Below are 18,344 nucleotides of genomic sequence, written 5' to 3' on the forward strand. Positions count from 1 at the left end.
ATTAACACTGAAGTACAAGCTCTGATGTTAGAGGACCTAGTGGAGGGCACTGAAAGAGTAGTCTTTGGAGAACAAATGTCACTGCGATGTGACGATCATCTCTTAAGAGTCTAATGAGGTTGGTGACTTCCCTGGCTTCTTGCCTGTTCCTGGAGTTTCATATAAATGGACTGCCAGAGTTACTTACTTAAAACAGCCCACATATTTTATAACTGTACTTAAGTTACACTATGAAATGTCTTGTTTTTTAGTTTGAAAATGTATACTCTTAGGAAAAAAACACAACCACCAAGACCAAAGGGTTTCAAATGTATGCCTAACAAAAACTGTTTTCTCCCAAACTTAACTTTATTCTTTACCTCTAGTGTGTGTGTGTGTGTGTGTGTATGTGTGTGTGTGTGTGTGTGTGCGCGCCTGTGTGTGTGCCTGTGTGTGTGCACGTGCACACACATGAGCAAGAGAGAGAGAGAGAATGTGTGTGTGTGTGTGTGTGTGTGTGTGTGTGTGTGTGTGTGTGTGTGTGTTTCAGCATCTTTTTAAGTCCAGGCCTTCAAACTCTATATCCAGAACAGCTTCAGAGAAGCAACCCACACAGATGCTCCAATCTATTCTTACAGACAGTCGCTTCTACTGGACCTGCTCTTTCTTGCACCCACTAATGGTTCCACAGACCCTGGACAGCAAGGACACAGCCAACTCTCCTCAGACTGGGCCAACATTCTCATTCCCATTTCCTTAGGTTTCCCAGAGAACATCGCCCCAAAGTCAGCAGGAAGCAGCTAGAGATCATGATGACCCGATTCCTGTTTCACCATCTCCTCTGTCTAGTTTTTCCTTTGAACTAAACCTAAACAGAAGAATGCTCGCATTTCTTCTAGGCTGCACCCCATGGTTACCTGGCAATAGTCAGATAATGCCTGGCTTACTATAAAAGGGGCTGTTTGGCCATTCCTCACTCTCTTAACCTCCTACTCTCTTACTCTGGCCCTTCTGTCCCTGTCCCTTCTCCCTCTCTCCCCATCCCCATCCCCCCTCCACATGTTTCTGGCTAGCCTCTCCTCTCCTCTCTCCCTTTCTCTCTCCTCTTCTTTACTCTGCCTTTCTGTCTCTACTCACTCCTCAACTCCCATTTGCATACCCTAAATAAACTCTATTCCATACTACTCACACGGCTGCTACCTCAGGAGGAAGGAATACCTCTGCATGGGCCCACAGCGCACGCCCTTCCACCTCACCATACCATCTCACCATGCCATGCTCCTACCAAACATATCCCTGGCTCATTTTGTTTTTTATAAAACACAGCATATTCAACTATAAAAAAGAGGCCAGGAACTCTAGCATGTTCTAACAATGAGAAGCAGAGCAGTAGCTGTAACAGACAATGAAGGAGAGGAATATATGAAAGCGGAGACCACTGCCATCTTTCTACTTTAGAGGCTCCTGACTACAGCACATCCAGAAGAATGAAGCTTAAACTTGACCCCAAAGAAGAGAAGCTCCCTTTGTGAGCCACAACTGAGCAGAGTGACTAAAAACTAAGACAGAGGTGACTATACACACTTGTAATATCAACAAAAGACAGACAGGATCATGATTCAAGGGACTCTATCTCTAAATAAATAAGCAAATATTAAAAAATAAAAAACTCAACAAACTGGGCATAAATACTGATGGTTTTCACAGCACATGTATGCAAACATACCTGTTGTCGTGGGTTTGGAGGGGAAAGAAAAAACAGAATAAATGTGGGGCCAGAAAGAACCTAATCTTAGAGAGCGAGTCCAAAAGGCAGGAGGTCCATGGTTAATGAATAGTAAACAAGGGTTAAAAGGTGAGTGAATCAGTACCAATTACTCAGAACAGCAACAATACACATCGGCAGAGTCTGGGGTATCTATGGAGAGCTGGTGCATGCAGTTACATGAAGGGCAGGGATGGGATTAGAGTGGGTTGAAAGGTTTTGAGTTCTGTGCATCTTCCATGTGGTCTGACAGGACAGGGACAAGGATACAAAGTATCAGGAAACAGAAGTCATTTGAAAATGAACAAAAGTAGAAACATTTCACTAAGTAGGGTACAGGACTGGAAAACAGGTACCAAAAGATGTTCAGTACCACTAAGAGTCAGTTAAAAACATAAAAACATCTATTTTATACCTCCTAAAATAGGGAGAATGTGGAAAAAACATCAATATATATTCACTGGGAGATAAATTGGTAGTTTCTGGGGGAAATTATGCATGTCCTAACCATACAACCTCCTGAGCATTATTCAGTAGCAAAACCCTAAGCTGAAGGCCAGACACAGTGAGATGCTATGTCTGTAATGCAGGACGCTGTGGCAAGAGGATTATACAATGGAAATCTGTCCTGACAGCAGCAGCAGCAAAAACAACAACAACAACAACAACAACAACAACAACAACAACAACAAAATAACAGCACCAACAAACTACAAGCAAAAACACTCTACCTAACTGCTCACAGTAGCAACTTCCTCTGTAGTTGCAATAATAATGGAAACTGGCAAAATTCTCTTCAAGAGATGTAGCCATACCATGAACGATTCCTTAGTCATGAAAAAGGAACAAACTATTAATGCAATTTGGATGGATTTCAAGGGTGCTGGACTGTATGGAATAATATTTCAAAATCTTTATGGACTGATTACCTACTTCAAAAGACTCTTGATCTAATAAACATAGTAGCTAGCATTGCAAGCTAGAATATCAGTGTTTTTAAAAATCAGTAGTCTTAATTACATCCACAATGCACTCTCCTATAAATAACCAAAAAAATTAACTATAAACATATCTGACCTCTATATCATAAATCTTCAAGACAAGGAAAAGGGAAATTAGACGCCGTTGGAGACAATGGGAAGACCTCCGTGCTCCTGGGATGGCAATTATTACTAAAATGACTGTACTACCAAAATGTATCTACAAATTTAATTCAATACCTATTATAATTCCAGCATCATATTTCACAGATTTAAAAAAAAGATTAACAAATTTAAGTAAAACCACAGAAGACCACAAACAACCAAGTAATTCTAAGGAATAAGAACACTGAAAGACATTTTACAATACCCAGCCTCAAACTCCACTGCAAAGCTCTAGTGGTAAAGGCAGGCTGACACTGGCATAAAAATAGACAGCTAAACATCAGAACAGAAAAGAGGACCGAAAAAGGGGATGGCAACTCTAAAACCCTTAATTTTGACAAAGTAGGCAAAATCACACGGTGTAATCGGAGACATTCGTAGACAAAAGGAATGTGTACTTTCGGAAGGTTCTGACATGCAAACAAAATGGGATGTTGGTCCATGGAAGGACAGCATCGTCACACACAAGCACAGTTTTACATGTTGTCTGAGGGAGGCCTCCCTTTCATTCATTCAGATTCCTGTTAACCATCAGGTTATGTGCTACTGGGCAGTGTTGGAGGCAGTAAGTGACAAATTTCTTTCCCCAGTTACAGTGTAAAATATTCATAAAAAAACTGTACTTAAAATTATCTGTAAATTACGCCAAGCAGCTGGATATCTTTCTTTCTCTGCTGTGAATTCTTAAGAGCAGATTGGACAGTGGTCTAGAACCTGTAATCTACAATACTCTTAAAGTCGATTCTAACTGCCTTCAGCCGATAGACTTAATAAATGAAAAGATTCAATTTAGAAAATAATCCTTTACTCCAAGGATTCAAGGATGCACTCTGAGTGATGGAGATGTAAACTCTGCACCTGCTCCCATTACGTCTGAGTGCTGAGTTCCCACGGCCTATTTCTCATAACACTCCCCTGTGCTAGAAAGCAGAAATTACCAGCTATAAAACTCGAGATGGAAGGAAAGAACACTTAAAGCCTAGAGAAGGAAATGAATTAAAGAGTAGGTAAGACTCTTGACTTTTCCTTTCTGGTATTTAGTAAAGTATATAGAGATAATCACTACTCTACCCAGCGCAGTGCTCATTAGTGAGTGATTGACAGCGTCAAGTGCAAAACTGTACACTATACAGTGCTCACTGATTTAAACCAACGGCCACTTCACCAGTTATCCTATTTTATAGCATTTTACTTTTCACTCAAAACTGCAGCCACAATGATTTTATTCATTCCTAAAATTACAAAGAGTATTTATAAAAATCTGGCCACTAGATACACTAAACAAAACTGTGTACTCAAGCACAATGCAATGTACTCCGTCGGACTATATAAGTTGACATTCTGGAGAAGGCCTTTACAATCTTTCTAAAGGACTCTCAGAATTGAGACTTTCCCCCCACTTTCATAACAAATGTATAAAGCACTGGGCGCTCTGTGTGAAGAAGGAACAGAAGTTTGAAGAGTCCCAACTGTGTTTAAAACTCTTTATTGCTGTTATAAAAGAAACCCAAAGTTTACTCTTTAAAGCCATTAAGTTCTAGGTGCTATGAGACAATTCAACAGGAAAAGAAGGGTACCTGCCACCAAGCCTGAGGACCTGAGTTCAGTCCCTGGGACCAGCATGCAGAAGAGATGGTCACAAGCAGTTCTCTGAGCACCACATTCAAGCTATGTGCTGAGTGCGTGCATTTTCATATCCACAACCAATATAATAAAATAATTAAGTTCCATAACTAAGTGAAGTATAAAAAGAACTTTTTGCCTAGTCCCTTAGTTTCTATTGAGGTTCTAATTTCAAAAATAATAGTTCTGTTTTGGCAGTGTTAGGGCTTCATCTCTAGGCATTGAGCATGCAAGGCAAGAACGCCTACCACTGTGCTGTATCCCCAGCCCTGCTCCCATCTGCTTCAATGCTATCTCCATTTCTATTATTTTAATGGGGTACACAGAGTATTTATATTGTAGAGATTAAAAGAAAGATGACCAGAAATACTTCCAGTTCCTCTATCACAAATAGCAGCCTATCTCCCTACCCTTTAAATGACTTAAAGGTTTCAGGTGTTTCTCTTTGCTTCTTTCCTCATTGGTTGGTCTCTGTTGGGTTTCTGGAATCAGAGTCTTACCCTGGAGCCTTGTTCAGCTCAGGCTGGCTGAAAACTCAGAGTGTTTCTCCAGCCCCAGCCACCCAAGTGCAGGTACTGTAGATGGCCCAAAAGTCCCTGAGGGAGTGATTAAAAGTCCTTTAAAAAAATCTCCCTTTAGTTCATGGTTTTTTACTGCACTGTCATATAAAGGGAAAAAAAAGACCTTGGAAAAGAGAGCAAGGAAAACGACTACTTTTGAACTGCAAGCTGAACTGGCCAAGTTTGAATGTACATATCTGAAAATATGATTCAAATTCAAACTATGACTGTGTATTCCTGAGTATATGAAAGAGAGACACTTCTTCAAAATGCGAGGTTCACATCAAGTAAAACAGTTGTCAGAGTTGTTACCAATAATGATGACAGCGCTTTCAAATGAAAATTAGAATTTTAGAGCCAATATCTGCCACCCTGAGCTTGACAGCATCCCATATCTAAGAGGTTTTGTTGATAAGATCTCAAATATTATTAGCAAGTACTATTTTTGATTGTATAAATAAGTATACATTTAATTTTGTCAATCTCCAAATTTTTCAAGTGGCCAAAGTTATATGATACTATGCTTGGGTAAAAAACAGAAATGAAATCCATGACAAACAACTAGGCTTTACTGTAACAGACTCTGAGATACTCGAGTCCCAGTCTCCATGCTCTACCTAACCTTTAGGACAAACATCACAGCTCCTGGAAGACTGTCAGAGAAGAATGGCAGGGGCTGGAGATATGGCTTCGAAGTAAAAGCATTTGCTGCTCTTGCAGAGGACTTGAGTTCAGTTCCAATCACAGCACAGCTCGCAGCAGCCCGTGACCCCAGGTCCAGGTGATCTAATGCGGCTTCTGCCCTCTGTAGGCACCGCATGCCCACTTCACACCCTGGCACACAGACACAGCACATAAATAAAAACAATAAACCTTTCAAATATAGAAGGATAGCTACAATTTGCTAAAAGAACTATTTTCCTTTTGCAGTGCACACATCTATGCAAGGTCAATCTTTTCCCATATATGCCAGGTAAAACCATAAATGCAAGCGCAGGTAAGGGAGTCCAACTTTCCTCTGAGCATAAGGATTTCCTCATGACCTGACGGCTCCTTGGGATTGTTTTTTTCAGATTGTTATGTGCTTTTGCATTGTTTTCTGTGACTGATAGGTTTTAGTAAATGATCTTCACACACACACACACACACACACACACACACACACACACACACACACACTGCCACCGCTGCCACCACCTCAGCCACTCAGTCAAGAATTAGAGCAGAGAAATGTACAGAAAATACAAAGCAAAGTTTTTCCTCTCGCTAATTTTTAAACATAAAATGGATTTTCCATAATTATTGTATATGAATTAATAAATATTTAAAGCATTTCTTAACTTTGATGTTTATTATGGTTGATACTTGGGAATAAAATTTAAAACATTTTATAGCTCTTTATCAATAAGATGAAAGATTTATTTTACTTATGTGTATGTACGTGTGTATGTGTATGTGTCTGCAAGAGGATGTGTACTTGTGTGCCCAGGGACCTACACCTTTGTAACAAAGGCCAGAAGAGGACATTACTATTCCTGATAACTTGGCTGCAGGCATTTATGGATACAGGGCTTGTGATAAAGGTGCCGGGACCCCAACTTTGATCCTCATGACTGCAAAGCGGAACATCTCTCTAGCCCAAGCTTTACATACATTTTAAGAATGTAAGTCATCATGAAACCAAAAAAAAGCATTGCCTTAGAATATTAAATTTCAGTATGGAAGATTCACTAATAAGAAAAGACAGGTAATATTTACTGAGTGCTATTAAAGTACTAGATTACTCTTTAGGCCTTTCATTTCATTATGGTCCCATTATTTTAGTAAAGACAGGGTCATGCTCAGTTAAGAAGTATGATGGTCGTGATGAGGGTGGTGGTAGTGGCTGAGGTGGTGGTGGCAATGGCAGGTGTGAGGGTGTGTGTGTGTGTGTGTGTGTGTGTGTGTGTGTGTGTGTGTGTGTGTGTGTGTAGATCATATGAATAAAGTCTTAAGATCAATAACTGAAACCTATCAGTAACAGAAGCCAATACAAAATCATATACCAACAAACTGAGAATAAATAGTCCTAAGAAGCCCTCAGGTCAGGAGGAAATCCTTAAATTATGCTCAATAATTATGAAGTTAATAAACATGAACAACAGGGGGCCCTGCAGTTGAGACTGGGGTCCTGGCTTCAGCCTGCAGGCCCAGATACCAGCGCTGCCATGTGATCTTCCCGTGCTTGCATATCCTCCTCAGAACATGACAACTTCCTCCCTCTGCATTCTCACACTAATGTCATGGTGACACAGAACTGTGCTGAGAGCAAGTCCTGGGGGAAGAAGACACTGACAGGCCATGCTGATGACAGTGGTGATGAGGCCATGACAGACAGTTCTTCAACAAAGTTTCTACTCTTGAGAAAGTACAGGATCTCCAAAGGGACTCCGCTTACTTGTCTTTCTATTTTTAAAAAGTCATCTCTTATTAAAGAATTATACATATTGAATGCATGGCATTCAGCATTTTTAATGGTGTTTACAAGTTAAGTACGCTATTATCATTGAGCCTGCGTATATATGGGATACAAAGTATCCAAACGTAAGCTAGGCACAGTTCAGCCAGCCTGAACTCTGACTAACCACAACGCTCGCCTTGCCGCACCCTAAGTATCACGGCACACAGCAGTCTGTACACGTGCTTATGCATACCTCAGGAGAGCATTAATTCGTTTGAATCTCAAGAACTGTGTTTCTTCAGGCAATCTCTCAAGGGAAAAAATTCAAGGAATGTGTCTTGACAAAATATATCACCATCAAAGTACACTGAAATGTTCTACATCAAGGCAATAAGAGCACCAAGATAAAGTGAATTAATCCACTACTGTACCAAGGAAAACAGAAGTTTAGATAAGACATTAGGGTCTTACAATGATTTTGCCATCATTATCAGATCTCCAGAAGACAAATGAAACTATTAACTGTTCACAATATGCTTAGAGAAAGGGAGAAATAACCCTAAGGACAAATGCAGCAAGTGTGTGTGTGGGTAGGGGGTACAGAGACATTAACCCCATTCCTGCCTAACCCAGTTCAAATAACTAACCCATAACATATAGCAAATTATAAATATAAATAAAGTTAGGATGAAACTTTTATAATTAAAGACTAAAATTTAGAATACAATTTCATAGCCAATAGGAAATCTTAATCTAAAACTTTAAAACATTTCTGTGCATTTCCCTTTAGAAATGTCATTCATTTTAATTTTTTAAATCTCACATTCCTTTACAAAGTTAACCAAGGTCAGAAATGATAGAAACTGAAAGTCAAATGTCATTGGTTTGGGTAGAACCAGCCTGCTTTGTCCTCCTTGGTCTACCTTGAATACTGGCATGGTCTTGGGTAAGACACGCAACTGCAGAAGCTCTGCCTCTTTGCTGGGCAGAATGGAAATATGGCCGACTGGTCCACTAGGTAAGCAATCCAAGGTCCACATATACAAGAGCTTCCTGAAGCTAATTGCTGCTGGTACGGATTCAAATGTACATAGTGTTCTTAAATTCCTTTCTTAAAATTTTTATTTAATTATGTGTATGCATGTGTGAACTGAAACCAGATCCCCTGGAAGAGCAATGAGCCCTCTTAACTAAGTCATTCCTTCAGACTTGTTCTTAAACTCTTAGATAATTATATATAATATATCACATATATCAAATATATATATATATGTATATATATGAAAAACCAAAACATATCAAAAACCCAAAACAAAACAAAACAAAAAACATTCAATTACATATACCCAGTAAACTTCATTTAGCTTTTTGTTTTGTTTTTGTTCTTTTATTCTCTGAAGTTTTATCTTTCTCCCAAAAATACCACATAATTAGCACCACTTGCTATTTCAGATGCACAGGAACTTTCCACAGTGAAACATGGCTGCATTTGAACCAGCTCTGCATTAAGCTTAAATAGTGGCTTCTTAATCAAGGAACATAAGACTTAGTGCACTAAGTGCCTATATACTTATTTTTTAGTCAATGAACAAACATCTGAAGCCGTTATTGTTCAAAACACAGAATTTGAACTTTCTACACAATAAGTGAAAGAACGTTCCTCTCAACTTCTACATGATGTACATCAGCATTTCAAGAAATACCAGTCATCTTAACCAGCCACATGCTCTCTTAAAATTATTCCAGACATAAAAAAATATTTTTTCCGTTTTCATAAACAATACACACTGGTAAGAATTGTGTTCTGTTTTTAGATAACTGTATTAATGCGATCTTTACAATTCTTTTTTCTTTCTGTCCTCCAACACCCATAAGAACAAGCCTGAGCTTAACTAGACAGTCCAAGGAAGTGGGAGTCATTTTGCTTTAACTAGTTCACAGCCTACAAATGGAGCATCGCCATTTCCACACAAACTAGAATTAGGGAAAGGGGGAAATTTATTAGATAACAAAATATAAGTTGGGGGCACACAAGCATTTACACTCTTTAAGAGAAACATCACAAAATAGCATTTTTCAGTTAAAACAAATTAAGTAATAAAATGCTCATATACCCAGTGAAATGTTTCAGTAGGTAAAGCTGCTTACTACACAAAAGTGACAACCAGAGCTTCCCAGACCCACACAAAAGTAAGGGAGGAACAACTCCACCAAGCTGTCCTCTGACCTTCATTCATATATATATACACATATCCCCACACGTACATCCACTTGCCACACAAAAATAAACATGTATGCATGTGGGGGGGTGTTGGGGGTGTGGGTGTGGCCTAGGAAGATGGTTAAGACATTGGCTCTCACCTCTGATAACATGAGTTAAATACTCGAAAGCCCGATAAAGGCGAAAGGAAAGAACTAACTTCACAAAGCTGACTTCGGACTCCCTCTCACACACCATGGCAAGCATATACACCTGTATCTCACCCCATATTTAAATGTTCAAGTTCCAAAACTTTTCATTTCTCTTTTGATGAAAGTGTTTGTATGTGTATGTGTATGATGTGTGTACATGGCTATCCGTCTTCATCTTTCATATTATATGAGACATATTCTTGAATTGTTTGCCACTATTTATGCCAGGATAACTGCCTCATGCACATCAGAAGCTTCTCCTATCTCCACATTCTACATCCTCAGAAATGCTCACAAAAAGACACTTTCTGCTGTGTCCAGGTCGTATGAAGTTTCTGAGAATCCAGACTCAGATCTTCACTCTTGAGAAACAATTTATTTATCCTCAGAGTCATCTGCCAAGACCTCATTTTTCCCTCTGTCTAAACTATAAGATGTTGTCAGAGCTGATGATGTTACAACTTAACAGCATCATATCTCATTTGGACGTACACTTGATCCCTTAGGTTTACAGATAAAACTAGACATTTCAGGTATAACCCTGCTCATGCCACTCAAGTGATAGAAAGTACACACGCAGCATTTGCCTTTATCTCTTCAGAGTTCCTTCATTTATCCTTCATCAGAAAATCCACCGCTATATTAAGACAGAATACTGTATCCTTAGCATCAGGAATATGAAGAATAGCATTCGTCTGAAGAACAGTTTATGTATTTTCAAATCATCCTCAAAGTTGTTATTTATCAAAATGTTACCAAAACCTCTAACTTTAATCTTGTTATGGGACACACACACACACACACACACACACACACACACACACACAAACCTATGCATTTCTGCTGGGGCATTTAAGGCAGCAGTTCTCAACCTGTGGGTCATAACCCCCAAAGGACCATCAGAAAACACAAATACTTACATTATGATTCATAACAGTAGCAAAATAACATTATGAAGTAGCAATGGAAGTAATTTTACATTGGTGGGGTCACCGCAACATGAGGAACTAACTGTATTAATGGGTCGCAGCATTGGGGAGGTTGAGAACCACTAGTTTTGTTTCTTTTACATAGAGAGTCATATCTGCTAATGAGGAAACTTCCATGCTTTACCTTTTTATCTGTATCCCTCCAGCCCCTTCACTTCCTATTGCTCTAGCTCAGACTCCAAGTACTATGCAGAACAGAAAGCAGAATAGGTACTTATTCCTGATGTTTCCCCTTTTAACATGATGTTGACTGTGTGCTTGCTCTAGACTGCTGTAGACTATACTGAGCTAGGTCTCCAGTATAACTCTTCTCTTCAAGGCTTTTATCATGAAGGAATACTGATGAGTAAAGGTGTGGATGGAGCCAGGGTTTCTCAATGTGGGTCCTGAGGTTGGGGCCATGTTGGGGGAGGGTGAGCCTGTGCTAGGCATGATGGGCAGGTGACAACTTCCCAGGCTCTACCCACCACACACCAATAGCAGCTCTACCACCTCCAAGTAGGTCAAGCAAAACTGAATGCCAAACTGAATGCCGACAATACTCTCACTTCAAAAGCACTCTGTACGCATACAAATTACTCTTCCTTCCACCTGAACTATCCCCTCATCTTTGCAGAAAAGTGTCACTTTTCATGATGCATTTTAAATATTGTCCCTTCTGTTTGGGGCTATTAATCAAACCTAAATAATTCTTTCCATCATAGCATTTGTTACTTTGTCTTCTTGTGTTCTATTTTCTCCCTGAAATGGTAAGAACCCTATCTTATTATTTACTATTTTTCATTGGTTTTAAATGTTCAACAAAGATATTGTAAACACCTATAAATACTCCATAAAAGCATTAGTGTGCTAAAAATTATCATTGCCATGGTAAAATTTAGTTCAATGAATGTCTCATAATAAGAAGTTTACAACTCCCAGTTCTTTTATAATTTGGTTTGGCTTTGCTGGATCGTTGGAAACCAAAATTAAATGATATGAACTTTGTAAGTCAAGGTCCTTAGGTATCCGCAGATCCAGTACTGTGGTATTTTAGTCTGCATTTGTGGTCACTTTTGTTCATTTTTCAGGCTGTTTGTCATCAGGAGTTGTATGAAATGTAAACAGGTAAAATTTACAAGTACAGAATTATATAAAAAAAACAATTTACAATGTACAGATGGCACTTCAAAAATGAAAGTGATTTGTTTTAATGATCTATTTTTTCTAACTGCCAACAATAATACCATGTAACAGCATTTCTTCAGTTAAAAATTTTCAAGGAGAAGTCTAAGATGAATATATATATATATATATATATATATATATATATATATATCACTATGTACTACACTTCTAAATCTTCTAAATAAAACATGTACGCACCAACATATTTTTGAAAGAGAGGAGATGGATCAACTAGGAACCTGTAAACATTAACCAAACCAGAAATACAGAAGAATGCCATATACCACAGATGCTAAAGTTCTTTATGAAGTGGTCCCTGATATTCCTGGCCCAAGGCTCATTTTGCAGTGAAGCATCTTTGATAACCTGAGCTAGGGACACCATTTCTCCAATCTCAGCATTAGTCTATTGTCATGGCTCAAAAATAATCTTGCCAATGTCAATTTATAAACCCCCATCCTAAATTTTTATTTAAAATTAATAATTTTAATTCGCAGTGTTCCTACATGCTTATTTAGTGCCCATGGTCATTCATAAAGCAAGATAATTAATTAATCAGGTAAGAAGCATCTACATCTATACCGGACTGGAGCAACTTCACTGAATAAATATGCAAATCCGATATGCTCAAGGCTGACAAGATTCTATTATTAAACTGCTAACGTGTTTATTTCTCCCACAATAGCGAGATTTTTTTCATGAATACGCATTAAGCCCTGTAGTTAATAGCTGTGATGACTAGGTGACACAGGACACTGCTTGAGGACCTGCGTTTGACAGATCATTGACACACAGTCGCAGTTCTTTTCACTTAAACAGGAACCGTGCAATAGGAAATGAGCTGGAGCGATTAGAGATTATTCAGGTTTAATAGCATACATCCTTTTAGCTGGCGTTCGAACAATACACAATGTGGCGGAGTTAAACAGAGGCATCAATTATACTCTCAGAGCTGCTAATAATTTTGACAATATTTAAATAGCACATCCCTTCAGGGCACGGCTTTTTTGCCCTCTCAGTTACACCTGTCAAATGTTTAATTTGCCAAAGGGAAACAGTTTGATTTCTAAGGGCAGTCTTAATACTGTAGAAGCAAATTAGAAAAATTAAACATTATTGAATAGAAGTAACGAGAAGGATTGGAGGGGGAAAATTGCAGGTTTAATTCAACACAGCATGTCAGCATCTGCCATTAATGCAACAATATGATCATGTTCGTCAGTATACTATATACACCTCGAGCTTCTCTAGCAGACACAGACTGATACTGGGCATGGTGTAGGGGCTGAAGATAGAAAACGAAAAGGACAGAAGCAGTAATTTCCACCTGCTGTGCATACAAAATTGTACAGCAAATATACACATAGGTATTAGGTAACAAGTTAAAACTAGCAATTGGTAATTTGTATGGCCATTGGATTAAGAGCATGAATCAAATTTTATATGAATTATTAAATTATAAACATTCATATAGTGGTACTTTTAAACCTAACATGATAATGTCTAGAATATTTACGATTAAATTTTAAAGTAGAAAATACTATGAAGAATCTGAAATTTTACTAGACACAAAATAAGAAGTCTGGTGAGAAAAAAGAATTGGCATCCACCTATACTAGACTGGAGAAACTTCATAAAATACATATGCAAATGCAAACTCTCAATGTCCTGGGGACAGTCACCAACCAACCTCTGAGAGACTCACAGGCATCAAGTTTGCTTCTGAAAGAAACAAGAAATAAAAGGTCTAAAACAGGCTGCAGATCCCAAAGGCGGTACAAAACCCATGTCCACTTCAAACTCTGCCTTAGAAACACAGCTCTGAGCTTCTTGAGCCACCGTGACAAACAGAGCTACACATGTCCCTCCTTGTCTTACTACTTTCCTCTTCTATGGACAGATAGTCAATGAGACAAAAATCCAAAGATATCTAAGACAGGACAGCAGGACTCAAGGACCTCACGACCTAATCCTGAACACAGACTGTAAGAATGTAACATCAGAATCCAGCTGCTGCCCAGAAAACTACAACAGCTCCCACCTTTCATAGATGCCAACCGACAGAGACTCAGTCTGTGGTCCCTACTTAGCTGAAGTAGGTTTACAGCAAGGGAGGTTTTGGTGGACACATGTCCTGCTTCTCTCCCCTCCCTGCCTCCTGCCTGGGAACTCAACAGCCTCGTTGCAGACCTGTATTACGCAGCACCCCCATCCTCATAATGGTGTAAGAAGGGCCATTTACATTCTTATTTCCTCTCTTCAGAGTCCCATCATGCTATCTATTTCTGGTGCGGAGGCCTCAACTCTTCTCAGAGGTCTGGCCATGCTCTTGCCTGTCAGTCTGTCTACAGAGTTAAATAAACTGTACATCGTCATGAAACAATCTGTCCTCTGTAGTATCAGAGACATTCCTATATCTGTAATAAAAATCACAGTAGGGGGCTGGAAAGATGCTCAGCAGTTAAGAGCACTGACTGCTCTTCCAGAGGTCCTGAGTTCAATTCCCAGCAACCACATGGTGGCTCACAGCCATCTGTGATGAGATCTGATGCCCTCTTCTGGTGTGTCTGAAGACAGTCACAGTGAACTGTACAATAAATAAATAAATAAATAAATAAATAAATAAATAAATATTTAAAAAAAATCACAGTAGGCTATACTTTGTGAAACTCCTTACAATACTCAATGGATATCTATCTCAGTAGGCTTCATGTGAATCGTGTAGGCCCACATGGCCCTAGAGTAATATCCTATTTCCACTTGGAAACACCAGAAAGTGCAATCTGTAGGCCATCTGTGTCCTTTCAATGTACACAGTGGACACAAACCCTGTTCCCTGCAGAAGGCTGCCTAACAGGCAAAGATCCAGCTACTTTGCTTGACTACTAGTGTATCTTAACATACTTGGCATATGACTTGACTTTCCTGTCATTACAACTACATGTTCACACAATACACAAAGAAGACTTCTGCTCACTCTTGGAATACAAACATAATTTACCATTCCATATTTATGTTTATATTCTAGACGCTGGTTTTGGTTTCTCCGAAAGGTCGCTAGCCCATCAATATTGAAATCTGGTCTTTCTAGTATCTTACCAAGAAGAGAAACACACACACATGCAACAAAAACTCCTTTGAAATTTACAACCATGGCATTTTAAATCATCAAAATGAAATTCGCTACAGAAGCATAGCTTATGGTTATGTGTGTATGCCTGCAAGTTCCTGTGTGCAGGATCCATTTCTTTCTCTCTGCTCAGCACCACCATACCCAGCTTACAGCTCTTCACGTGTTTGTCTGTTAATAGAGTCTTCTAGGGTTGGGGACACTGTTGACTGCTGTATCTCCTCAGCCCGATAGCTAAATGTTCCTGCAGATTCTTCTTTTTATTTATGGGGAATTCCAAAAGCATCTAGGTTATCTAGGTTAGGGCCGGAGGAACGAGGCAATGCTCCTCGGCTCTGTGTTGACATCTGCAATACCCGTCGCATTAGAGATGCTCATGCACTGAATTATGAAACTAGTTTTTAAGTTTCATTTTTATCCTTTTAAGGCAGAATATTTGCTAGCAAGTCATCCATAACCATTAAATTAATTATAAAAACATGAGAACATAATTAAATTGACTTCAAACCTTGAGAGGATAAGAACTATTTTAAAAATATTTTTAAAACCTGCAAAATGGTGATTAAATTAAGTAAGTTCAAAGAACATCTGACTTTGGTTTTCATTCTGTCATGTGATACACTTTCAGTTTTAATATAAATGTTCAAACTTTTTAATGTTCATAATTTTTACAGGGAATAAAACATGGTGTTACATTTAGAAATCCTAATGTTTATCACCATCTGATGCTGTCATGGAAGCAAGTGCTACTTGCACACTCTTAAGAAGTGAGAATTGCAGTTCCTCTAGCTGATGACAATGTAATTATCCTTTCACTGTCAAAACAGAGGTGACTTCCCTTCCTCACACACATGATTAAACATACAAATTCATGCTACTCTCAAATCCTGTAGCTGTACTGAACGTCGGAATCTGAATGAACAAGATTACATGAACAACGGGGCTCAGTGATGATGAAAACCAAGAGTGCAGCCGCCCAGCCCCAACATCCTCATCAGCCTTCCTCCCGCAGGAGCTCGTGTCTAGGCATCCACACGAGCTTTCAACATAATGTCACACCATCCGCAACAACGGGTACAAAAATAACCAGCAAGGAACAGGCACAGAGAGCCTGAATGTCTGTTGGTTTAAGTGACTTCATTATTTATTAACGCGGAGAGAAGTCTGCTTTGGAAAAGTGAGAGGCTTTTTTCACAAGATCTTTGCCACACCATGAGGGCCTCTGTGGGTGATGGCGCCCTACCTGGTCTTTCAGCTGCTGTAGAGAAGTCTGAAGGCTCAGGATCTGACTGAAGAGTGGACTCTGCAGGACAGACTTCAGGAGGCTCAATTTGTCTTCATTTGCAACATCCCCGCGTTCCTTCAGCTTGCTTTGCAAGCGCTCTGCTGCCTGCAGGGCCCGGTTTTTGTCTATTCCAAAGAGAAGCTTCAGTCAATAATAGAATTCAAAAGGCTTGTGAAATCTGTGAAGACTCTTACACCTTCAGAAACCTCAAAATAATCCCCCGAAGTGCACAGCACTGTCATATATGAGCCAAGTGTGAAGCTATAAAAAGATAGACGTCTTTTAATTCAGTTGGAGGACAGTAAAGTTTTAAGACTTTAAATACTTTTTTTCTCAAAATTAAGTAGCTGCTTGGTTAGATTAAGGACCTAGAGGAAGACTAAAATCTTTGTTTCTCACAGTGAAGCTCATTTTGAAGCAGGAACGAGGTATCGTACACACTTAAGCAAAGGGTTGTAAAGTCACAGAAACTGACGCGAAGGATGTGTAACGGACTCAGTGCCAGATGCCCCAGCTCCTGTGAAAGTCACATAAAGACTTACACGGCCTTAACCGTCTAGTCTCTTTTCTTAAAAAGATAAACAACATTGTATTTACATATAATAAAGACAGATAAATTACCCATTAATAAGTGGATGTTGTTGTGAGTGATGAATCACATCTAAAATATAATAACTCCATATATTAAAAGATTAAGTATTCTATACTTGATAATTTAGGAATGCTCAATAACAGACATTTCAGCGTACTATTTCTACCCTTGGAATGTTTTACCCTTAAGTAGCATATTTATAAATGTCTCAAACCCATATAATTCAGATCACTATTACGCGTATTATGAATCCGTGTCTTATGAAAGCAAGCATGTTGACTATGATCTGATAATCCTAGCACCTTATATACATGCTTCCACCAGTGAACTTCTACATGTTCCTGAATTATACAAACACAAGTTCTTACACTTCACTAGTCAATTTTTTTTATCAAATAGAAATTCTTCCAATATGTCATCTCACAGTCATGAGAGTATATACAACATATGTGTATATATATTAGCATATGCATCTATTTCATGTACATTACATGCAATATTACACTTATATTACAGTAATCAGAAAAGAGAGGATCACCACCAGAGACAGTGCTTACAGAACAACATCTGGCATTCCACAGATACTGGGTAACTAAATACAAAATCATGTTGATCATGAGTACAAACACACAATCAAGCTAAAAATTCATTCAGAAATTCCAAGCAAAGGTTGATAAAGAGATACCTGAAAACTCTGTTCTGTATAAGTTAGAACACAACTCTATTACTAACATGCACATCAATTCTTCCAGGACAATGCTACTTAGTAACCGCTAACAGAACGAAATCCAGAAAGTGGTGTTTTAATGGAAGCCACACTTTCCCTTTCCTTCTCTTGTAGTATAAGGAACTTCCCTATGTGTTCCAACAATGTTTATGGCCTAAGATTTCAATACAGAATGAGACACAGAAAATGTGACCACACAGAATTTTATGATCAGAGTAGGAACAGAGTCAGGAGTCAAATGTCACAATAGCTCTTTTTCCTTTTATTGACCCATTCCCTCAAAACTGTCAACTGCTGAGCTGTCAGAGTGAACTGTGCACACCCTTCAGTACCCAGGCCCAAGAACTACCTGGAGACACTGCAGTGTGCCCGGCTTTCTATAACCCGTCTCTCTAAAGCACTGGCCCACGCTGCAGTGTGGGGAAGAGAGTACTCACACACAAGTGAAGGAAATCTGATCTCTCAGACAAAATTATCTCATGCAGAAATTAAACTATTTTAAATGGAATTTGAGGTACAATTACTGCCAT

General features: G+C 38.9%; 1 protein-coding gene across 11 annotated transcripts in view; it reads right to left on the minus strand.

The window, feature by feature from the left end:
- Positions 1–18,344, minus strand: part of Mpdz (multiple PDZ domain crumbs cell polarity complex component) — a 154,446-nt gene that overhangs the window by 114,067 nt on the left and 22,035 nt on the right. For all 11 annotated transcript variants that reach the window (XM_063287256.1, XM_063287255.1, XM_006238342.5 and 8 more), the window contains 1 exon segment: positions 16,454–16,620. In XM_063287256.1, the coding sequence (XP_063143326.1) occupies positions 16,454–16,620 (167 nt within the window).

This window comes from Rattus norvegicus, chromosome 5 (assembly GCF_036323735.1).
Source record: "Rattus norvegicus strain BN/NHsdMcwi chromosome 5, GRCr8, whole genome shotgun sequence".
NCBI lineage: Eukaryota > Metazoa > Chordata > Mammalia > Rodentia > Muridae > Rattus > Rattus norvegicus.